The 19131-nt window shown below is 44.0% G+C and overlaps 1 protein-coding gene across 1 annotated transcript in view; it reads left to right on the forward strand.

Annotated features, from left to right (window-relative positions):
- cntn5 (contactin 5) overlaps positions 1–19131 on the forward strand; it is a 229839-nt gene that overhangs the window by 147696 nt on the left and 63012 nt on the right. Inside the window, exons 8-9 of the mRNA XM_080772412.1 lie at positions 11814–11916; positions 18464–18645. Coding sequence (XP_080628538.1) covers positions 11814–11916; positions 18464–18645 — 285 coding nt within the window. The remainder of the gene's footprint in view (positions 1–11813; positions 11917–18463; positions 18646–19131) is intronic.

Consider the following 19131-nt stretch of genomic DNA (forward strand, 5'->3'; position numbering starts at 1 on the left):
AACATTATGAATTAACCACTTGAGCCCTATTCCAAATACAGTGATTATATACATTGTTTTATCCAGTGTTGCTCAATATTCTCAATATTTGAGTAGTGCTTGCCACTCCTATGAACAGCTATGTGTGTCCGTCTCTGTCTGTCCCTGTGTCCGTCCCTCCCTCCCTCCCTCCGTCCTTGTGTTTGAGCACGAAAATAGCGTTGTTTGACCACCAAGTGTCACTGTTGAGCAGCCTAACACACACACACACACACACACACACACACACACACACACACACACACACACACACACACACACACACAGTACAGAGTACAGTGTAGTACAGTACTACAGTACCAGTAGTAAAGTATAGTACAGTACAGTATGAGTACTACAGTACGAGTAGTACAGTACAGTACTATAGTACAGTACAAGGTGTCACTGTTGAGTAGCCACACACACACACACACACACACACACACAGTACAGAGTACAGTGCTGTACAGAATACAGTGTAGTACAGTACTACGGCACAGTATGAGTAGTACAGTACAGTACAGTGCAGTGCGAGTAGTACAGTACAATACGAATAGTACAGTACAGTACGAGCAGTACAGTACAAGGTGTAACTGTTGAGTAGTCTAACACACACACACACACACACACACAGTACAGAGTACAGTGCTGTACAGAATACAGTGTAGTACAGTACTACGGCACAGTATGAGTAGTACAGTACAGTACAGTGCAGTGCGAGTAGTACAGTACAATACGAATAGTACAGTACAGTACGAGCAGTACAGTACAAGGTGTAACTGTTGAGTAGTCTAACACACACACACACACACACACACACACACACACACACACACACACACACACACAACCACACACACAACCACCACTCAGTTCAGACAGGTCTGACTTTTTTTCTCTGTCATTTGGAACAAACTCAAGGAACCATGAATGAGGGTTTGACTCAAGTACTGGGGGAGCCGGAAGACGCTGTGGTTCTATGCATTCCCAAAGGGTTTGACTCAAGTACTGGGGGAGCCGGAAGACGCTGTGGTTCTATGCATTCCCAAAGGGTTTGACTCAAGTACTGGGGGACCCGGAAGACGCTGTGGTTCTATGCATTCCCAAAAATGTTTTAGAGATAGTGAGCAATGTTTTAACATTAGCGTGGAGGGCTTTCTTCGCTCACAATGTGCTTGGCTGAGACTGGCCGATGGGGAAATCATTCTCTTGGAATAAAATTAAGCGAATCAATGGTCCTTGCAGCGGATGGGATTTCACTCTTTTATGCCCGACATCCGTCCCTGGAGCCGAGCCGGGGTGCAGGGAGGTGATGGGGGAAGTTTGTGTTGGATTGGAGGTGCCAGTTCCACGACAGGCTTCTTAACCACATTATTAAACCGCGTTAACCCTGGCCCTGCCTGTTCTGGGCACATCATTATAGCTGACAGTTTTCAAAAAGTTTCCAAAAGTTTTTTATCAGACAAACTTCGTTTTCTCTGAAGCACTATTTTTGAATCCATATGCATCCATATAGCCTACTGGTGCGTGACATTACCCAAAAATAGCAGATCTACAAAACGTTAGCCATCGACTGGCGAGACTTTAAATTTTTTTATCAACCGGTCTAGACCGGATCACACAGCGATTTAGAAACTGGTGATGTGAGGTTAGGTAGTGCTAACACTGCTAAGGATTTGTAGAGATGCAGGAATCATTTACACCCAGCATATAGGGTTCCGTTTAACTGATTAAGTGGTAAATGTTGGACTAGACAGAGAGGCGTCCGTGCACGCCAGATGTCTGTCATTGTCAGAGGTTACAGGGGCTGCTGAGATTGCCGACCCCTCGGGCAAAATGGTGGAAAAAGGGCTTCCTCTGCCAGCCCACGGGCACACGCTAACCGTTGCCTCCGGGCATTTACCACTCCAGAGTAAACATAGCTTCCGGCATTTAGCTCCATACAATGTTAACTTAGCTTCCAGCATTTAGCTGTACAGTGTTAACATCCCTTCCGGCAAGGACTGTCTGTTTCCTCTTCATTTGCATAGCCTTATTGCCTTATTGTGTGAAACGATCCTCAGAGACACCTAATGTTGACGCGTGTTACCGTGCTGGACTTATTGCTCTCATTAAGGAAGCATATTAACTAGACCGGGAAGAGGTCTAGGACAGTGTGCATGTGTGTGTTCTTCTATTACTTGTGAGTGCCAGAAGTCTCCAAAATGATGGTAGAATTTGAGAAATAGACATTGTGAGGACAATTTGTCTGGTCCTGGTGGTTGTTTTATGGTTAATTATTATTTATTTATTTTAAGTTAGACTCACAATTAGTAAAACATTCTGGGTTGGGGTGGAATTAGGCATTTAGAGATTAGATTTAGGCTTAGAGATATACTGATTTATATATTGATTTACAGGAAATAGCCGTGCAAGCTCACAACACGTCAGTGGCAGCACAGCATGTTGTGAGCTTGTAAATCGGCCATCTTCGTCTTTGTGCACGTGTTGGTGCATGCACAAAGACAATGGCTTGTCTTGTTTGTTTTGCTTATCGTTTTATTTAGACATGAGACCAGATTTTACAAATGTCTTCTAAATCATGTTTCTATATCAGTGGTTCTCAAACAATGTCATGTCAAGGACCCCCAAAATATTTTGTATTTGGCCGTTGACCCCCATCTGAAAATATGTTGTTCCAGGGACCCCCCCAGAAGCAAAGATATGAGATAAAACGTTTGCTGTCAAAGAATATATATTCAAAGATTTGCACACGTTTTCAAGATATACAAGCAGATACACAAGCTTGTAGCGTGGCACTCGGTGCTTGTAGATCTGCTATTTTTCATGAAGCATAAAATAATGATTAATGTGGTTAAACGCTACGGTGACACAAATGCCTTCCAGGTGGTGCCAAAGAAGTGACTTTGCTCCATATTGTGGGCCACAAATTATTTGTGGCTTGTGGTTACGTGTCACATCAAACCACTGCAGGACACACTCTTATCCGTAGCACAAACACGGGCCAAATCAAATCTCCACAGCTGTGTAAGAACCTATTGTACCAAAGAATTTCTTGGCAGCCCAGCTCGCCTCACGAATCTCACGGATGCTTCGTCATAACCCCCTTTTTATTGTCTGTCTGTCTGTCTGTCTGTCTGTCTGTCTGTCTGTCTGTCTGTCTGTCTGTCTGTCTGTCTGTCTGTCTGTCTGTCTGTCTGTCTGTCTGTCTGTCTGTCTGTCTGTCTGTCTGTCTGTCTGTCTGTCTGTCTGTCTGTCTGTCTGTCTGTCTGTCTGTCTGTCTGTCTGTCTGTCTGTCTGTCTGTCTGTCTGTCTGTCTGTCTGTCTGTCTGTCTGTCTGTCTGTCTGTCTGTCTGTCTGTCTGTCTGTCTGTCTGTCTGTCTGTCTGTCTGTCTGTCTGTCTGTCTGTCTGTCTGTCTGTCTGTCTGTCTGTCTGTCTGTCTGTCTGTCTGTCTGTCTGTCTGTCTGTCTGTCTGTCTGTCTGTCTGTCTGTCTGTCTGTCTGTCTGTCTGTCTGTCTGTCTGTCTGTCTGTCTGTCTGTCTGTCTGTCTGTCTGTCTGTCTGTCTGTCTGTCTGTCTGTCTGTCTGTCTGTCTGTCTGTCTGTCTGTCTGTCTGTCTGTCTGTCTGTCTGTCTGTCTGTCTGTCTGTCTGTCTGTCTGTCTGTCTGTCTGTCTGTCTGTCTGTCTGTCTGTCTGTCTGTCTGTCTGTCTGTCTGTCTGTCTGTCTGTCTGTCTGTCTGTCTGTCTGTCTGTCTGTCTGTCTGTCTGTCTGTCTGTCTGTCTGTCTGTCTGTCTGTCTGTCTGTCTGTCTGTCTGTCTGTCTGTCTGTCTGTCTGTCTGTCTGTCTGTCTGTCTGTCTGTCTGTCTGTCTGTCTGTCTGTCTGTCTGTCTGTCTGTCTGTCTGTCTGTCTGTCTGTCTGTCTGTCTGTCTGTCTGTCTGTCTGTCTGTCTGTCTGTCTGTCGGTCGGTCGGTCGGTCGAAACTGCTGGGTCTGAAAACACAGAAAATTGCATTGGCACACACATCTCACACCGCGGCAGAGCCCCGCTGATGCCAAGCTGTGTGCGTGCGTGCGTTCAGACAGTGCAATCAGATACTGCAATCTGTGCCTCGCGTAAAAGTGAGTGATGATCGGGGAAGAGAGTGTGTGTGTGTGCTCGCGTGCGTGAGAGAAAGAGCGAGCGCACGCGTGTGGTCTTACTCTGTTAATCAAAGTCGTCTTCATGCATCTGGGCTCCATTACGCCCTGCTGGAAAATATTGATCTCCCGTTCCACTGTCCACATGGACATGTGATCAGAGACGCGGTGCTAACCGCACGGCTCAGGATTAAATGTACCGTTCTGGGATGGATAAAGCCTTCATGGAGGCTTATTCTTTTTTTGTAATTCTTTGCCCCATCGTCGCTGTCGGGCGGAAACCTCCTATCTCCATGTTTCTTCGTCAACGAATGCCTACTTCGTCACGACTCACGAGGCTTGCGTAAATTGTCGCATTCTGTGCTTGTAGATCGGCTATTTTCACAATTTCCGAACACTTTTTGTCTTCTGAAAAGTAAGGGTTTTGGACATGTAAGGTTTCCCACCCGACAGCGAGGATGTACAGAGCGGTTGGACTGGCCTATTGGTCAAGTGTAACCTATCACACAGACCCTTTCCACTGGTTGGTTCCCAATGGGAACCGGTTCAGTTCTTTTTGGTTCTTACTTCTTAGTCCATGAGCCAGAGCTCCGAAATTGGTGAAAAACTAGACCTATATTAAATTGTTTATACGATCAATACAAGTAAATTAATACATGATAACCCTTCCACAGTAGTAGCTTTTTCCTATTTTCAATTATGTTGCAAATTTTCCTACATAATGCATAATTTGCATATTTAAACATGTAAAGTTTGTTAAATATTTGATACAGTCCGTTTCTAGCGAAAATGTAACTAATTTCGCAGCAGTAACATTAGCGTTCTCTCACAGTCAGTTGATTCTTCATATCCATATCCAACGGCCGGGATGATTTGTTTATTTTTCAAACACAGTTCTTATATGAGGCACAAAAAACAATTCTTGGGCTAAAAACAGCCATAGCCGTCATCACAAATGTGATGAGGTCAGCACATTTGGGCTATGGCTATGGCCGTTTTTAGCCCACGTTTTAGGCTCACATGCTACTTATAGAATGATGAATTTGTGTTTTTCCTTATAGGATGTTAATGGTGTGGTTATATATTATTATGCTATTAAATTACTCAAATTGCTCAACGTGTAACTTTTAGCAACCACGCTGAATTTCATCCATTAGGCCTATAGATAACATTTCGATAAAAGTTTATACTAATCACCATTTCTGGGTTCATTAAATTTGCCCGGGCTGCAGTGAGACTGCTCTATGCTAACTGCTATGTCTCTCTACCCATGGGATGAATGTTTAACATTTCACGTACCGTAGGTATAATTACTTCGTTAAAAAGGCTACTGCCTTTGGAAACATTTCAGAGATGTGAAATTGACTTAATTGCTCCCAAACTGAGCATTCATTAGGCCCGTTCTGTAGCCTTTTTTATGCTTTTTTTTTTTTGCTGAGTTTTCGTTTCAATAATTTATAACAAGGGAGGAAAGAATACGGTCTCGTAACCTCCTACAACACAGGAAAAATATCACATCGTGTGAACTGAGCTGTGTGTGTGCGTATGTGTGTGTGTGTGTGTGTGTGTGTGTGTGTGTGTGTGTGTGTGTGTGGGTGGACCCCCACATGGTTACTCTGTCATTTCTCGACCGTTTCGGTCACGGGGCGGCTCGCCAGAACCGGGTGGCACCCTGGCCGCATTCCTGTTGGTCCCCCTGGGGACCTCCACACGGAGTTGCACCACTCACTTCACACGGGTGTGATATTTTTCTCCAAATTTGCTTACCTTTTAAGTAGTCACAGAATATTCATCTTCACTACGATCGCACCCCGGACTGTTTATTACGAGAGCGCCATTTCCTGCACGATCACGATTTTTTTTAATAAAACAATCTGCTTGTAAATTCGTGTTCAGTAAGTAGAGCCCATGCTAAATGATGGTCGCGGCAAGTGGAACGATCCAGGAAGAGAAATACGAGGAAGAGGAAAACAATCACACCTGTGTGAACTGAGCGGTGCAACTATACATTCATTGTTATGGTTACTGTACTGTGCTCTGTACCGTACTGTATTGTAGTGTACTGTGCTCTGTACTGCATTTTGATTCTTTTTGGAAATTGTTGAGAAATGACAGTTACCGTGTGCAGGTCCCCGGGGGGTCCCGTGACTCCGTCTAGGCGGCTGGCCTGATTCCGACGAGCCTTCCCGCGTCCAAAACGGTCGAGAAATGACAGAGTTACCGTGTTGCAGCTTTCCGTGGTTGGACAGACACGTGCACATAGGGACACGCATAGGGACACACATAGCTGCGTAATGGAGCGGAGTTTTTCTAACATGGAAGTGAATGGGAGGCGTTCATTCCATAGATGTGAAATTAAGTTAATTGCTCTCAACCCACAACTCAGGGAAAACAGCACGGGTTGTGTATGTCATAGCATTGTCTGAAAAAGATCAGGCAGTGGATCAAGATGGTAAACATTAATTTATTAGTTTTTGTACTTCAACGCTGTGAAGCTGTGTGCTATTTGAGCCAGGCTTATTAATATAGCCTAACCCAACAACATACAAGCTGGCTTGGGCCTGATAGTAATCAGTATTGTCGCTGTCAGGCACAAATCTCCTACCGGTACCTCTGTATTTAAAGGTTTGAAATGTTCTTTAATAAATCGGTGCTATTTGCGCGTGGGTTTTACAAATATTGAACCAATGAAAGTGCTTTTTTAATAACCCATGGGATCCTCAAATTTCGGTCAAACAACTCCAACAAAGAAAAAGAAAAACTTGCCAAGTAACTTTATCCAATGTGCTTTACATAGATTGTGCATTACATTTTTTCACACACAAGGCACCAACCTGCATATCAGGAGCAATCAGGGGTTCAGTGTCTTGCTCATGGACACTAACTCCGAGATTGAACTGGTTCCCATCCGGCTGCTCTACCGGCCACTCTACCCCTGAGCCACTGTGCAACTCAGGTCTGTTCTATCTGTTATACCCAAGTCTAGAGGGTCCAAGTGGCCAAAGTAACTTTGGTTGTGAAATAAAAACACAAAAGGTTAGAATGGAGATATAGAGGGTATGCGCATGCATAAAGTGAGTGGCAAATCGAGTGGCAAAGTAAGTGAGTTGTTCAATGCAATCAGATAAGACTTTTCTGTTTGGATGTATGGGCTGTAATGGTGAGAAAGTCGTTTTTGACAATCAGTAGGCGTTCCCGCATAACTTCCTGGTATGATGATGATGATGTCACGCTCATCCCTCTATAGGAGGTCAGACTAAAAGGGCTAAAATACATAATGGAGAAACGCGCGCACGCACACACGCATGCACGCACGCACGCACGTGAATAATAATATACAGTGTATCATCCATTATTCAGCTTGACAATGTGTTGTGTTCCTAGGTTGTATGCTGAAAAGAGCTGATCTACAAGCTCACAATGCGTCACAGCGTGACGCGCTGTGAGCTTGTACAGTAGATTCGCTATTTTCAGCATACAACCAAGCATAACATGACTTGTCTTTTAGGGGGCTGTTGTTTCTCAAGGTTCAAGGTTGTACTTTATTGGTACATCTGGTATACAGCTATTTGAAGCAGACAGTGCACCAGACTGGACACTACTATATGCCACCATCTTTGTTGTGGTTTGGGCATCGTTGCAGCAATCTCTCTCCATTAGGAGAAAGAACGGCCCTAAAGGTTACGGCTTATAGAATTGAGTCCAGACTTATTTTCACATACTGTACACCACAACAGAAAGATGCTGTTTTTTTGGCTCCACTGTCCCAGTTATTACGGACAGTTGTATGAATAAAGAAGCAGTGTTTGCAGGCGCATGGAAATCCACAGTCCCTCCAGGTGCATCGCTCCCATACCATAGGATGACCTTTGGAGCACTTCTATAATAAACCATGCTGCATGCCTCAGTCAGCCATGACCATGACAGTACACCCCGTCTATTGTTGTGAAATGTGTTATTTCTCTCGGTGTCAATGGAAATGGCACAAACCTTATGTGAACCCTAGCATTTGTATGTGTCACAAGGGTGAAAGGCAAATCTAAAAGCCTTTAGATGTGCTGTTTTCTCGAGCGAGCGAGCGTGTGTGTGTGTGTGGGGGGGGGTTGGTTTGGCCGATTCTAAAAGTGCCTTCCAATCGCAGATTACTATGAAAACCTGCAAAACCATAAGTCTGTCCGTCCGTCTGTCCGTCCGTCCGTCTGTCACGCCTTGTGACATGCTCCATTACTTTCCACCACTGAAGACTACAGTAGTTTACAGTGTAAGAAATTACTATGCAATAATTCCTGAGGCCACCACCAGGGGAAATCAACAAGCAATGTCTATTTACTGAAATGACGTTGAAAGTAATTGTTTGTGTACTTTTTGGCTTTCAGATATTTGACACGTGACCCTCACTCTGCAAAGTCTGCATAACAATAGCTGACCTTCAAATCTGCTACATATTACATAGATGCAAATTAGTCCCTAATAGGTTTTCATAAAGGGATCATGCATGCTATTTGCGAGCTAGAGAAAAACATGCATGTATGCAGGGATGTCAAATTCCTTTTAACTGTAAAAAGAATTCCGGCAGAGTTTTGTCTCATCTCATTAACCCGATACATTTGAATAGCAACTTTGTGAGCCCTTTTTTCATTTGACACTACTATGATAATGCACTTTTTCATTTGTTTGGGCTGATCTAAAGGCTATTTCCGGACAGGCAACTCATCGAGGAAATTGAATTGCATGCAGAAGAGAGTAACAGTAAAACATATATCATTTTTTTATGTAATACTTAAAATTGAAGATAAATCAGCAACACTATAAATGAGAGGTGGTCATTTTTTTAAGGCCCAGGCACTCGATTTCTCACTTCTATCAAATCCCAGGCGCTACGGTGGTTGAATATGATTATTGACTACAATATGGCTCCAACAAATGAAATATTGCAAATTCCTTTTATGAGAAGGGGCTGCTACGGATCGCCATAAATGATGAAAATGAGATTGAAATTGAAAAGTTCTTTGGAACAAACATCATAAAAGTGTGTGCTTTATTTATTTATTTTCCTTCCTACAGTCCAATGATGCCTTGTTCCTCGCCTCCTCACATTGAATTCATCAGGTACTCGTGTATAGGACAAGTGATTGCGTCTTCTCAAATGTCACGGCGTGGCCATTTGTCTCGTTTTGACAGCCGTTGCGGGGCCATAACCGTAGCCTCTTTGAATTGTCCGCAGATCTCTCGTGGTGGTCCCGAGGAGGAGGAGGTGGTGCGCGCAGCGCAGTGGGGCAAGAAGTCTGTCCTTAGGAAGCATTTGTGGCAGTGTTTAAAGAGGCCTGTGCAAAGAGTCACAATCTCATGCAATATTCATAACGCAAACTCCCATTTAATAAGACGGATAATGGTAATTAGATCCCGAGTGAGAGTGTTTCCCTTTCGTTATTGCAAATTTGCTCAATGCCATCTGACACGTCTTGGCGGCAAATGGATATAGATGGCCTCCTTAACATACAGAGGAGGGGAAAAAATAAAGGAAACAGAGAAAACAACCCGCATGTCCTCCGGCTGTGACTTAGAGAGAGCGTGGAGCTACGGTAGTCATCCGGTGGCATGCACTTAGCTATACGCTGATAACATACATGTCAGCGTGTTATTATTATGTGTCCCGTCCATGGTGTTCAGGAATTGAGCATCGCCGGCGATACACAATGAGAATACCATGCCTCTCCAATTTCCTCCGGGGGCTTCTTGTTCAATTATTAAATGGTCACTTTAGCGAGCATATCAGCTGAATGGTTTTACCGTTGTCACACCGATATGACCGAGGCTTCCTGTAGCCTTGGATTTGTAGTAGTGCTGCTACAGAACACACTGTCTCTGTGGACTTCATCTCCTCCATAATTAGTTTTTGCACATTCCCATTGGGCCATTACCACGGTGTATCATACCCGGCAAGACTAGTATTACTATCATATTGTACATTCTCTTTCCAAATGCATCCCCTGAATACATTCAGAGAAATGTATTACAGGCCTGCTGTATACATATTGCACATATATTTATCTATTAGCGTTTGTGGTGTTTTTTAATACCCACATAACCATGAATGTCAGTATAAACCTCTTTCACTGCATAGGCATTATGTAATGAATGAAAAGTAGCAGAAAGACACAGACATCGATGGCAGAGACTGAAGCAGGGTTTGTGCAATACGCAGCCTGATTTAGCTAAAGACAGTTTGCCAATAGTAGCCGCTCTACAAGCTCACAACGTGCTGCGACCATAGAGTTATAATATATCCAGAGGGCGGACAGCCCCGCCCCCAGCTATTCATTTCGATGGAAGTTGCTCAGTGGCGTTTGAAGTACCCGGAAGTCTGCCGGAAGTACCATTATGACTCTATCTTTGGCTCGAGCGCGGTCTCAACTTTGAGGTCACTTTTCACACACTTTTGTGTCGTGATGTCACTGAACGTCCGCCACTTCCATGAACGTCCTGCAGTTTTCAGTGATTGGCGGCTTCAACGTTGACCAGCCGCTCTGGGGGCCTGGTCGCGACGCGCTGTGAGCTTGTAGATCGGCTATTTTTGGCAAAGCGATTTCGTGTGGAGGGAATTTTTACTATCGGGCCTGGCTCTTTAGCTGACTGGTAACCTACGCGCCATAGGATTTATGGACTACACTAGAGTTACAGAGTGCTGGGGTACACCTCTGAACTAAACATGTACCTGTTGAAGTGCTTAATGTACCATGTGTACTGTGAGGCCTGAGCATGACACTAGAGTGCTCCAGGCAGCGTGCTGTGCATGTGGCTCTGTCATGGTGAAGCTTTGACTAAACCGTACAGAGGCTGAGGCAGGGTGCTGTGCATGTGGCTCTGTCATGGTGAAGCTTTGACTAAACCGTACAGAGGCTGAGGCAGGGCGCTGTGCATGTGGCTCTGTCATGGTGAAGCTGAGTGCTCCAGGCAGCGTGCTGTGCATGTGGCTCTGTCATGGTGAAGCTGAGTGCTCCAGGCAGCGTGCTGTGCATGTGGCTCTGTCATGGGGAAGCTTTGACTAGACCGTACAGAGGCTGAGGCAGCGTGCTGTGCATGTGGCTCTGTCATGGTGAAGCTTTGACTAAACCCTACAGAGGCTGAGGCAGGGTGCACATCATGTATGGGTTCCCTGTAACGGCGTATGACCGAAGCTGGGGAAAGATGTGATTGTGAGATGTTGAGCAACTCTGTACCTTAAAGGATATTCTGCCATCAATACGTACCATCATTCTATCAATGTCTGCGTAGTTCACAGCCATAATTTAATGCAGATATAATGTATTCTGTTAATGCCTTTATTTTTAGATTTCAAGCTGTTGAACATCTTGTCCTTGATTGAAATGTTACCAAATGTAGGCCTACCTGAATAATTGATTCAATGTTGTTTAAACATCATTGCACGTTGCTAAGCCTTGTACGTACATTGTATTACATCAATCTTTTTTCAGAGGATTATTTTTGGCTTGACTTTTTAAGATGCATTAAAACACAATGATAACCCAATAAAAAATGGTGGGCAATATCGTCAAGTAGGCCTACACAGACCCAGTCATAGTCACTGGGCTCAACGTGCCAGACCACCCCGTAAAGTCCTTTAATTTCCTGTCTCTCTCTCTCTGTAATCTTTCAGGTGTAATGGGTGAATACGAGCCCAAAATCGAGGTCCATTTTCCCACATCGGTCCTGGCCGCCAAAGGAGTGATTGTGCGACTGGAATGCTTCGCTTTGGGAAAGTGAGTAAAACCGAGATAAACCCTCACAGCTTAATTTTTTTTTACAGCACTATCTTACAATCTGCATCCGACCCAGACACCACATTATCACATCGCTAGAAAGTAGAAACATATATTTTCCTTGTTGCAAGGCTGCAGGATGTTTTTTTGCTTTGTTTTGCATTATTCCATCACCTGAATAGGATTCAGAATGTCTCCAGCGTGGGATGTTTAAAGCCAAATTTATGCTCCCGTTGCATGCACCCCAGAAATAGCAGACCTACAAGCTCACAATGTGTCGCGTCCGCAACACATTCGGTCGGCTATTTCCGTCGCGCTGCACCGTCGCGCGGCAAAGTATGAATATTATAGTGACCGCACAGAGATGACCCCGGCAGCATCACGGACAGACAAGACAGACTTGTATAGATGGCATGTTGGTCCATAGAGGGTACACAAACCATCAGGACATAAGCCGTAGGCCCCATGCAGGGAAACCATGTGTGTCTGATCATTGAGAGCCCTTAATGTAGAAATGTATTCAGCGTGCTTTCACTGTCTGTTATACGGATGTTTCCATTAAACCGTTGGGAGAGTATTGCCGTAAGCAAAAAAAAACACGTTAAAAAATGTGCGGTGTTCATTTAAACTCTTGAGCCTTATACGGGTGTCGGGTTCCATTGTAGAGTTAAATTACCACTTCAGATTTGACTGTGTGCACAGACAGTTAACTCCCTACCTTATTATGGCTGTTAGTTCTTATCGCTGCGTTTGCAAAATGATACCCGCGCCGCACACACGAATGCACGCACGCGCACATGCACGCACGCACACACACACTTGCAGACACTAGATTAGATTAGATTCCTTTTGATGAGCTTGGTATTCAAATGATTGCGCTCGCTGAACTGTGCAAAGGCCACGGCTGAAAATAAAAATGACCTTAATGCAACAAAATCTGAATCCACACAACGTTCATGAAGAAACTTAATTGAAAGACTTTTTTCCTTCTCCTTTATAATTTGTTTTCCGCCAAAGCGAAAGCTGAGTGGTTTTTACTTTGTGCTAAATGATTTTCATTTTTACAACATAACAATAAGCCCCTACGTTATTCCGTTTGTAATTATTTTCCATGAATTATTCATCGCCCGAATCCTATCTTTAAGTGCAAACAATCGCTAATCTACAGACGTCTTAAGAACCCTTGATTTTGTTGCTGTTCTTTCCGGCAATTAACTAACCACATTGCGATCAGTTGTTTTCGGAATATAGACATTGCAGCTCTCTCTCATACATAACTCTCCCCCCCCCCCCCCCCCCCCCCCTGTGAAACTAAGCAGGCGTCTTGGATGCTTGTCAAACAGGCAAACAGCCCGAGACCTAGCCCTCTGCGCCGCTGCCTTCTCTCTCAAAGTAATTTGCGTGTGATGGCTTTCAGCTGAATGGTGATCCCGGTGACTTACCCTTTTTACCCACAGATGAATGATTGATCAATTGCACCCCATTAGGAAATGCCAGTCTTTATATAGCCCTGAAAATGAAGTTTAAATGGCTTTTGTTCTGCTGTCGATCAATATGTATGATGCCCCCACTGACTGTGGCAGGACAGGGGGAGGCTGAATGCCAAACAGGACTGGTGTGACGTGATGCTGTGTCAGTTATGTCTGTGGTGTGGCAAAGGCTTTTCATTTAATCTGTGTGGCTGCTGATGTGCAGCATTCTTTTCATTATGGGGGCGGCCATGGCTGAGACTAGGAATCTAGGAATCTGAGGGTGGCTGGTTTAACCCCAAGTTCGTATACTGTAGAAGTGTCACTGAGCAAGACACTTAACCCCTATTACCTTCTGATACCTTCTCTTTGTTTAAAATGAAGATTTCGTTTGTACATGGGGGCTTTGCTAATTACACTGTGTTGTGTATCTTAGTCCTAAATGGTAGGTTCCTTACAGTTCTTAACAGAGGGATCAATAATTGACGTACAAAAAACAGCACAACAACACTCCAAGCAATATTGCAGAAATGTGGTTCTGAAATCGCATGCAATATTCAGCCTTTATGAGGCAACAGCCAGACATAATAATGTCAACCCTCTCTACCTGCTTTTATGTCTGACCCATCATGACCCATTATTATGCCCATTATGAGACATTGTATAAGCACAATGAGTGATTTGTACAGTGCAATGATCACATATCTGAGCATTTCTGTAGGCGTGCAGTGAAGTGAAGCCTGACGCTAGCCTACATTCATGTTTTAGTCTATCATAACCTTGCCATCTGTTATTATCACCATATGTCCCCCACCCAAACCACACATCCAGACATAGCAAAGGCATGCACCTACAAATCAAAGTAATTTTGTTCACATGCACTGAACACTGTATACCAGTGCTTCTCAAACATTTTCATGACAAGGCCCCCCCAAATTGTTTTGGCTGTGGCTCTGGCTATATGACAATGGTTCTCAAACTTTTTCATGTCAAGGAAGGACCTCCACAATTGTATTTGGCCACAGACCCCAAGAAAAATGTTGTTCCAGGGAACCCTAGCTCTGGTCCATAGCCTTAATGCTCTTGCTGCCTTGCATTAAGGCTATGGAACTGATTGGCTTCCTGCCTTGCATGAAATGCAGACCAGCCTCTCCTCTGTAGCGAAAACACAAATGTAATGTTTTACCTACTCACCAAAGACGGGTTGTGTAATTAGAAAGCCTACGTTCCTTAGTGGACGCACTTTGAGCCCTCCACCACACGTTGCACGTTTTGGCCAGAAAGGGATTTTGTTTTCACCGGGAAAAAGACTAATTTTAGTTACTCCACTGGACCAGAGCTAATTAAGGGAGCCCCAGAAGCAAAGATTTGTACGTTTAAATGTTTTTATACATGTGCAAGAATGTTCACGCTTAAAAAATAGCAGATCTACACTTTCCCGATTTTAATGGGTTAAAGTTGTTTGGAAGTGTCATAGAAATGCAGAACATTTGCTACATGGAATCCATGCAATAATTATGTTCTTGTGATGTCAGTTCCCATTGAATCCGCAACCGTGACCTGCGCAGGCGTTGACAAAAGCTATATACAGTAATTTTACAGTAACTGGAAGACAAACTGCGTGGTCATGGCTGCCTGCAGCAGTTCTCCCTGATTCCTAATCAGTGTATTGGTCAAGTTCATTCACAATGGCAGTGGTTGAAAAACCTACTCAAATGTTTTACTGAAGTAAAAGTATCAGTACTGAAATGTACAATTTACTCTATCTCTACCGCTAGCTGTAGGGGGAAATATTAATAAAGAATACGATCTATGTTCAATAGCGGGTGACAGGCATAGTGGAGTTAGTACGGTGTATTATGCTGGCTGCTGTTTTATGTTTACAGAATTTGGAAATAGAACAATGCATAAATATTGCAGTACAATTCTCTGAATTGACATATACTTTATACTGTAGCACTTTGGATATGGCTAATTAATGTGGCTGTGGGGTGTGGATACGAAGGTATTATGCAGTTTATGCCGGCATATTCCAGGGATACGGACACAGTTCCCTGCGTTCAGAATTCTTAGGAGGGAATCAAACCTCACCCTGGCAGGGCTTGTTTTCATCGGTCCACTGTGCAGAAAATCCATTGTCACTGGGAACCATACTGTCATCTCAGGTTAGAAAGGTGGGTCTGTGTTGCACGCCAGTTCATTTTCACAGATTGATTGGTTGGAGATTGGCCATGGTAAAAGTCACAGCGTCCAATGCAAGTTCTTTTCTGAATGTTATATGGTGGCATCAAATTATTTTTTGTGTGAGGAGAACCGCTATCTGTATACTCCCGGAGGGGTTTAGAAAAGGCCTTTTCAGAAGGTAAGTGTCAAGTACTTGACACGGCCACTCAGCTCTCACCCGCTCGCAGGATTGCTCCAGTCGGCTTGTCTCCCCGCCTGCCTGCCTGGCTGGCTGGCTGGCTTGTGTGGTAGTCCCTGTGACAACAATGCAGCTGGTTAAGCATTGCCTGTCAAACAAAGATTGCACTATTGTTCGAAAACAATCATAGTCTATATCTAAAATATAGATGAAAGGGGTTGGATAAATTGGATTACAATTATGAATGAACCATAGTGTGTTCAGTAGCGTAACCAAAATTACATTTTAGGGAGGCAAAAATATCCAGATTTTGTTGTTGCACAATCAGAAACAAGTTTCCAAAGAGACTGTACTGCCAGGCGAATACAGGTCCACTCAGACCCCCACACCTGACACCCCAAGAGTCAAAGGCATACGATTACATTCCTATGGAGGAGGGTTGCACTACAGCATGGACACGCCCCTGAATGGACGAGGGTCGCACTACAGCATGGACACGCCCCTGAATGGACGAGGGTCGCACTACAGCATGGACAAGCCCCTGAATGGACCAGGAGCCAATCCGCTGCCCACTATAATTGCCTCTGAGTTTGTTATGCAGCAGCCGAATCTTACACCTCACTGCTCTGTGCTCCCTCATATATTTATTATTTATGTATTTATTAAACCAAACGGCCTGGAAGGACAGATTCAAGTAAACAGTTAACTTATTCTATTTCTCACGGGGTGAGTAATCGATAGATAAAAAGTATCCCTTCAAGGTTGCTGTCGGGCATAAACCTTTTATCTCCATATTTGAACTTTGTGTGTGTCAAAAGTAGCACATCTACAAGCTCGAAAAGCGGCTCGAAGCGGCATGTTTTGAGGCTTGTACAGTATAGTATAGATGTGCTACTTTTGCCATTTTTGAATTTGCATCCTGAAAAGTAACAGTTTTGGACCTAATGAGGATATTAGGATATTCTCCTTTATATGTCTTGTCTTGTCTCGCTCGGCTGATGCATGCTTGACGTCAACATGCATGTCGATCAACACTTAAAAATGTACAGATCTGCTGGCACGCTTTGTACCTCTGTTGAGCAAGTTACTAAAAAACAGTAATATATTACCTATTACTCGTTGCTAGCACGGAGCCCACCAGAAACGGCGAACACGGAGGGTTAAATTAGTACCCTATAGCCCGCCAAAGGCGGCTTTCTCGTGTTCCAGGGTTTACATTCTTTAATCCAACAACACCAAGTAGGACAGTGGGCGCGGCACCAAGTAAGATATTTGGCTCTTCAAAGTAAGTGTTACGTGCGATAAAACCCTGGCAGTACGCTGTTAATTAATGGCGGCGGATTAAGAGCTAGTAAGTAATAGGGTATACAAATATATAATTTAAAAAATCTTCGTCTTCATCCTACGAACTGATATGGCTGAACATAGTGAAGAGGACTACGGTAGTAGGTAACCTAAAGAAAACATGCAGTAATCCTGGTCTCTACACGGTCGTTGTCGTCCCCCCTGCTCTGCCGGGGTGTCTGATGGAGGAAAGGAACTTTTGTACATTTTGAATTCCGGACTTTTATTTGAAACAGAGTATTTCTACACTGCAGAATTTTATAATTGTACTTAAGTAAAACACGTGAGTACTTCTCCCACCACTGATCACACCTCATCGCTGCCAGGGCATGTGCCGGTTTCCTCATTCTGAATTTTGATTGGATTAAAAAAAGAAAAACGAAAAGAGAATGCCCTGTTTTCCATCTCCACCCATGGGTTGATTGATGGGTCTGCTGGAGCCTTCAATGATGTCACATTTCCATCTCTCACAGGCCTGTCAGTGGACATACTAGCTCATACAATGTAGTAAGACGTTCTCTGTGCGTGCACGTGCTGCTGCACATCTATCATGTGGATCTATAGCAGCGTGGTGTGATGGATGGGCCTCTGGCTCTGACACTAATCATAAAAATCTCTGGTGCAATGGTGACCTCACTTGAATAGTGTCGGTGGGGGGCGTTGCTTCGGAATACCTTGAATATGGCTGCTGTCATGGCAGAATCCTCCCATATCCATATTCATATCCCCCCCCCACAATAAAGTAACGCCCTACTTGGATCATATACAGCGTCGCATATAAGTGTCAAAATAGCAGATCTGCTACTATTGGTATTTTTAAAAGGGATACCTGATGAATGTTGTAATAGACCGAAACAATTAAACTTTAGACTACTGCTATACAGTAAGTGAAGACATTGTGCAGGACTTCATTTATCTCTCTATTCTTCAAAGTAACAGTTTTGGACGTGTGAAGTTTCCACCTGACAGAGACGATATCGTCCATGTCCCGGGTTGTAAATATAGATCATTGGAGTGGATCGCAATAAGTTTATGCCTGCCAACATAACGACGGAAATGAATTCACGCACAGTAGGTCAGGTCAGAAGCTACTGTACCTCAAATCAGGCCACTTATTTTATTAATGTTGGTAGCCTGAAATAAAGCTCCCTTTCCAAGGCATAGAGGGGCGAATTAAACCGCCCTATTGGTTCACCAACCTGCGTCGTTTGTAGATCTGCTAATTTCAGAAGATTGTTATGCATTTGAAAATACTTTAGTTCTTTAGTACTTTTACTTTAGTAAAAACATTGAATTTGGACTTTTCTACACTGCAGTATTTATACTTTTACTTCCACCACTGGTGTGTTAATGCGACCTCTCCTCTCTCCAGTCCCGTTCCAACCATCACGTGGAGGAAGATCAATGGCAACATCCCCGCCAAAGCCCGGCTGCGGAAGTCCCAGGCCGTGCTGGAGATCCCCAACATTCAGCTGGAGGACTCGGGAACGTACGAGTGCAAGGCCGAGAACCCACGGGGAGGCACGGCGTTCAAAGGCCATCTGCAGGTCTACAGTGAGTCCAGTCTGTCAGTCAGTCCATTGTTCTTCTGTAACATCGTGTTCTTCTTTCACTTCAGAGTGCACCGAAGAATTGTCTTGAGATGAGTTCACCTGGATAGGTCGAATACTGTTTCCAAAACTTGTGCTGTATTTGGACTCTCTTACCTCGTATAGAACTGTGTTCATACTTTTCTACTGGATATATCCTAGCAGTTTTAATTTGATTTAGATTTTTGTACTTAAAAAAATGTGTGTGTGTGTGTGTGTGTGTGTGTGTGTGTGTGTGTGTGTGTGTGTGTGTGTGTGTGTGTGTGTGTGTGTGTGTGTGTGTGTGTGTGTGTGTGTGTGTGTGTGTGTGTGTGTGTGTGTGTGTGTGTGTGTGTGTGTGTGTGTGTGTGCGTGCGCGCAATATACAAGCAATTTAGACATCATGTGTACACTACAATGGGTTAAGTATAACTTCTGAGTTCATGGTTACTGCACAGGGGCCACATTTGCT

This window comes from Protomyctophum bolini (assembly GCF_963924005.1).
Source record: "Protomyctophum bolini genome assembly, chromosome: 9".
NCBI lineage: Eukaryota > Metazoa > Chordata > Actinopteri > Myctophiformes > Myctophidae > Protomyctophum > Protomyctophum bolini.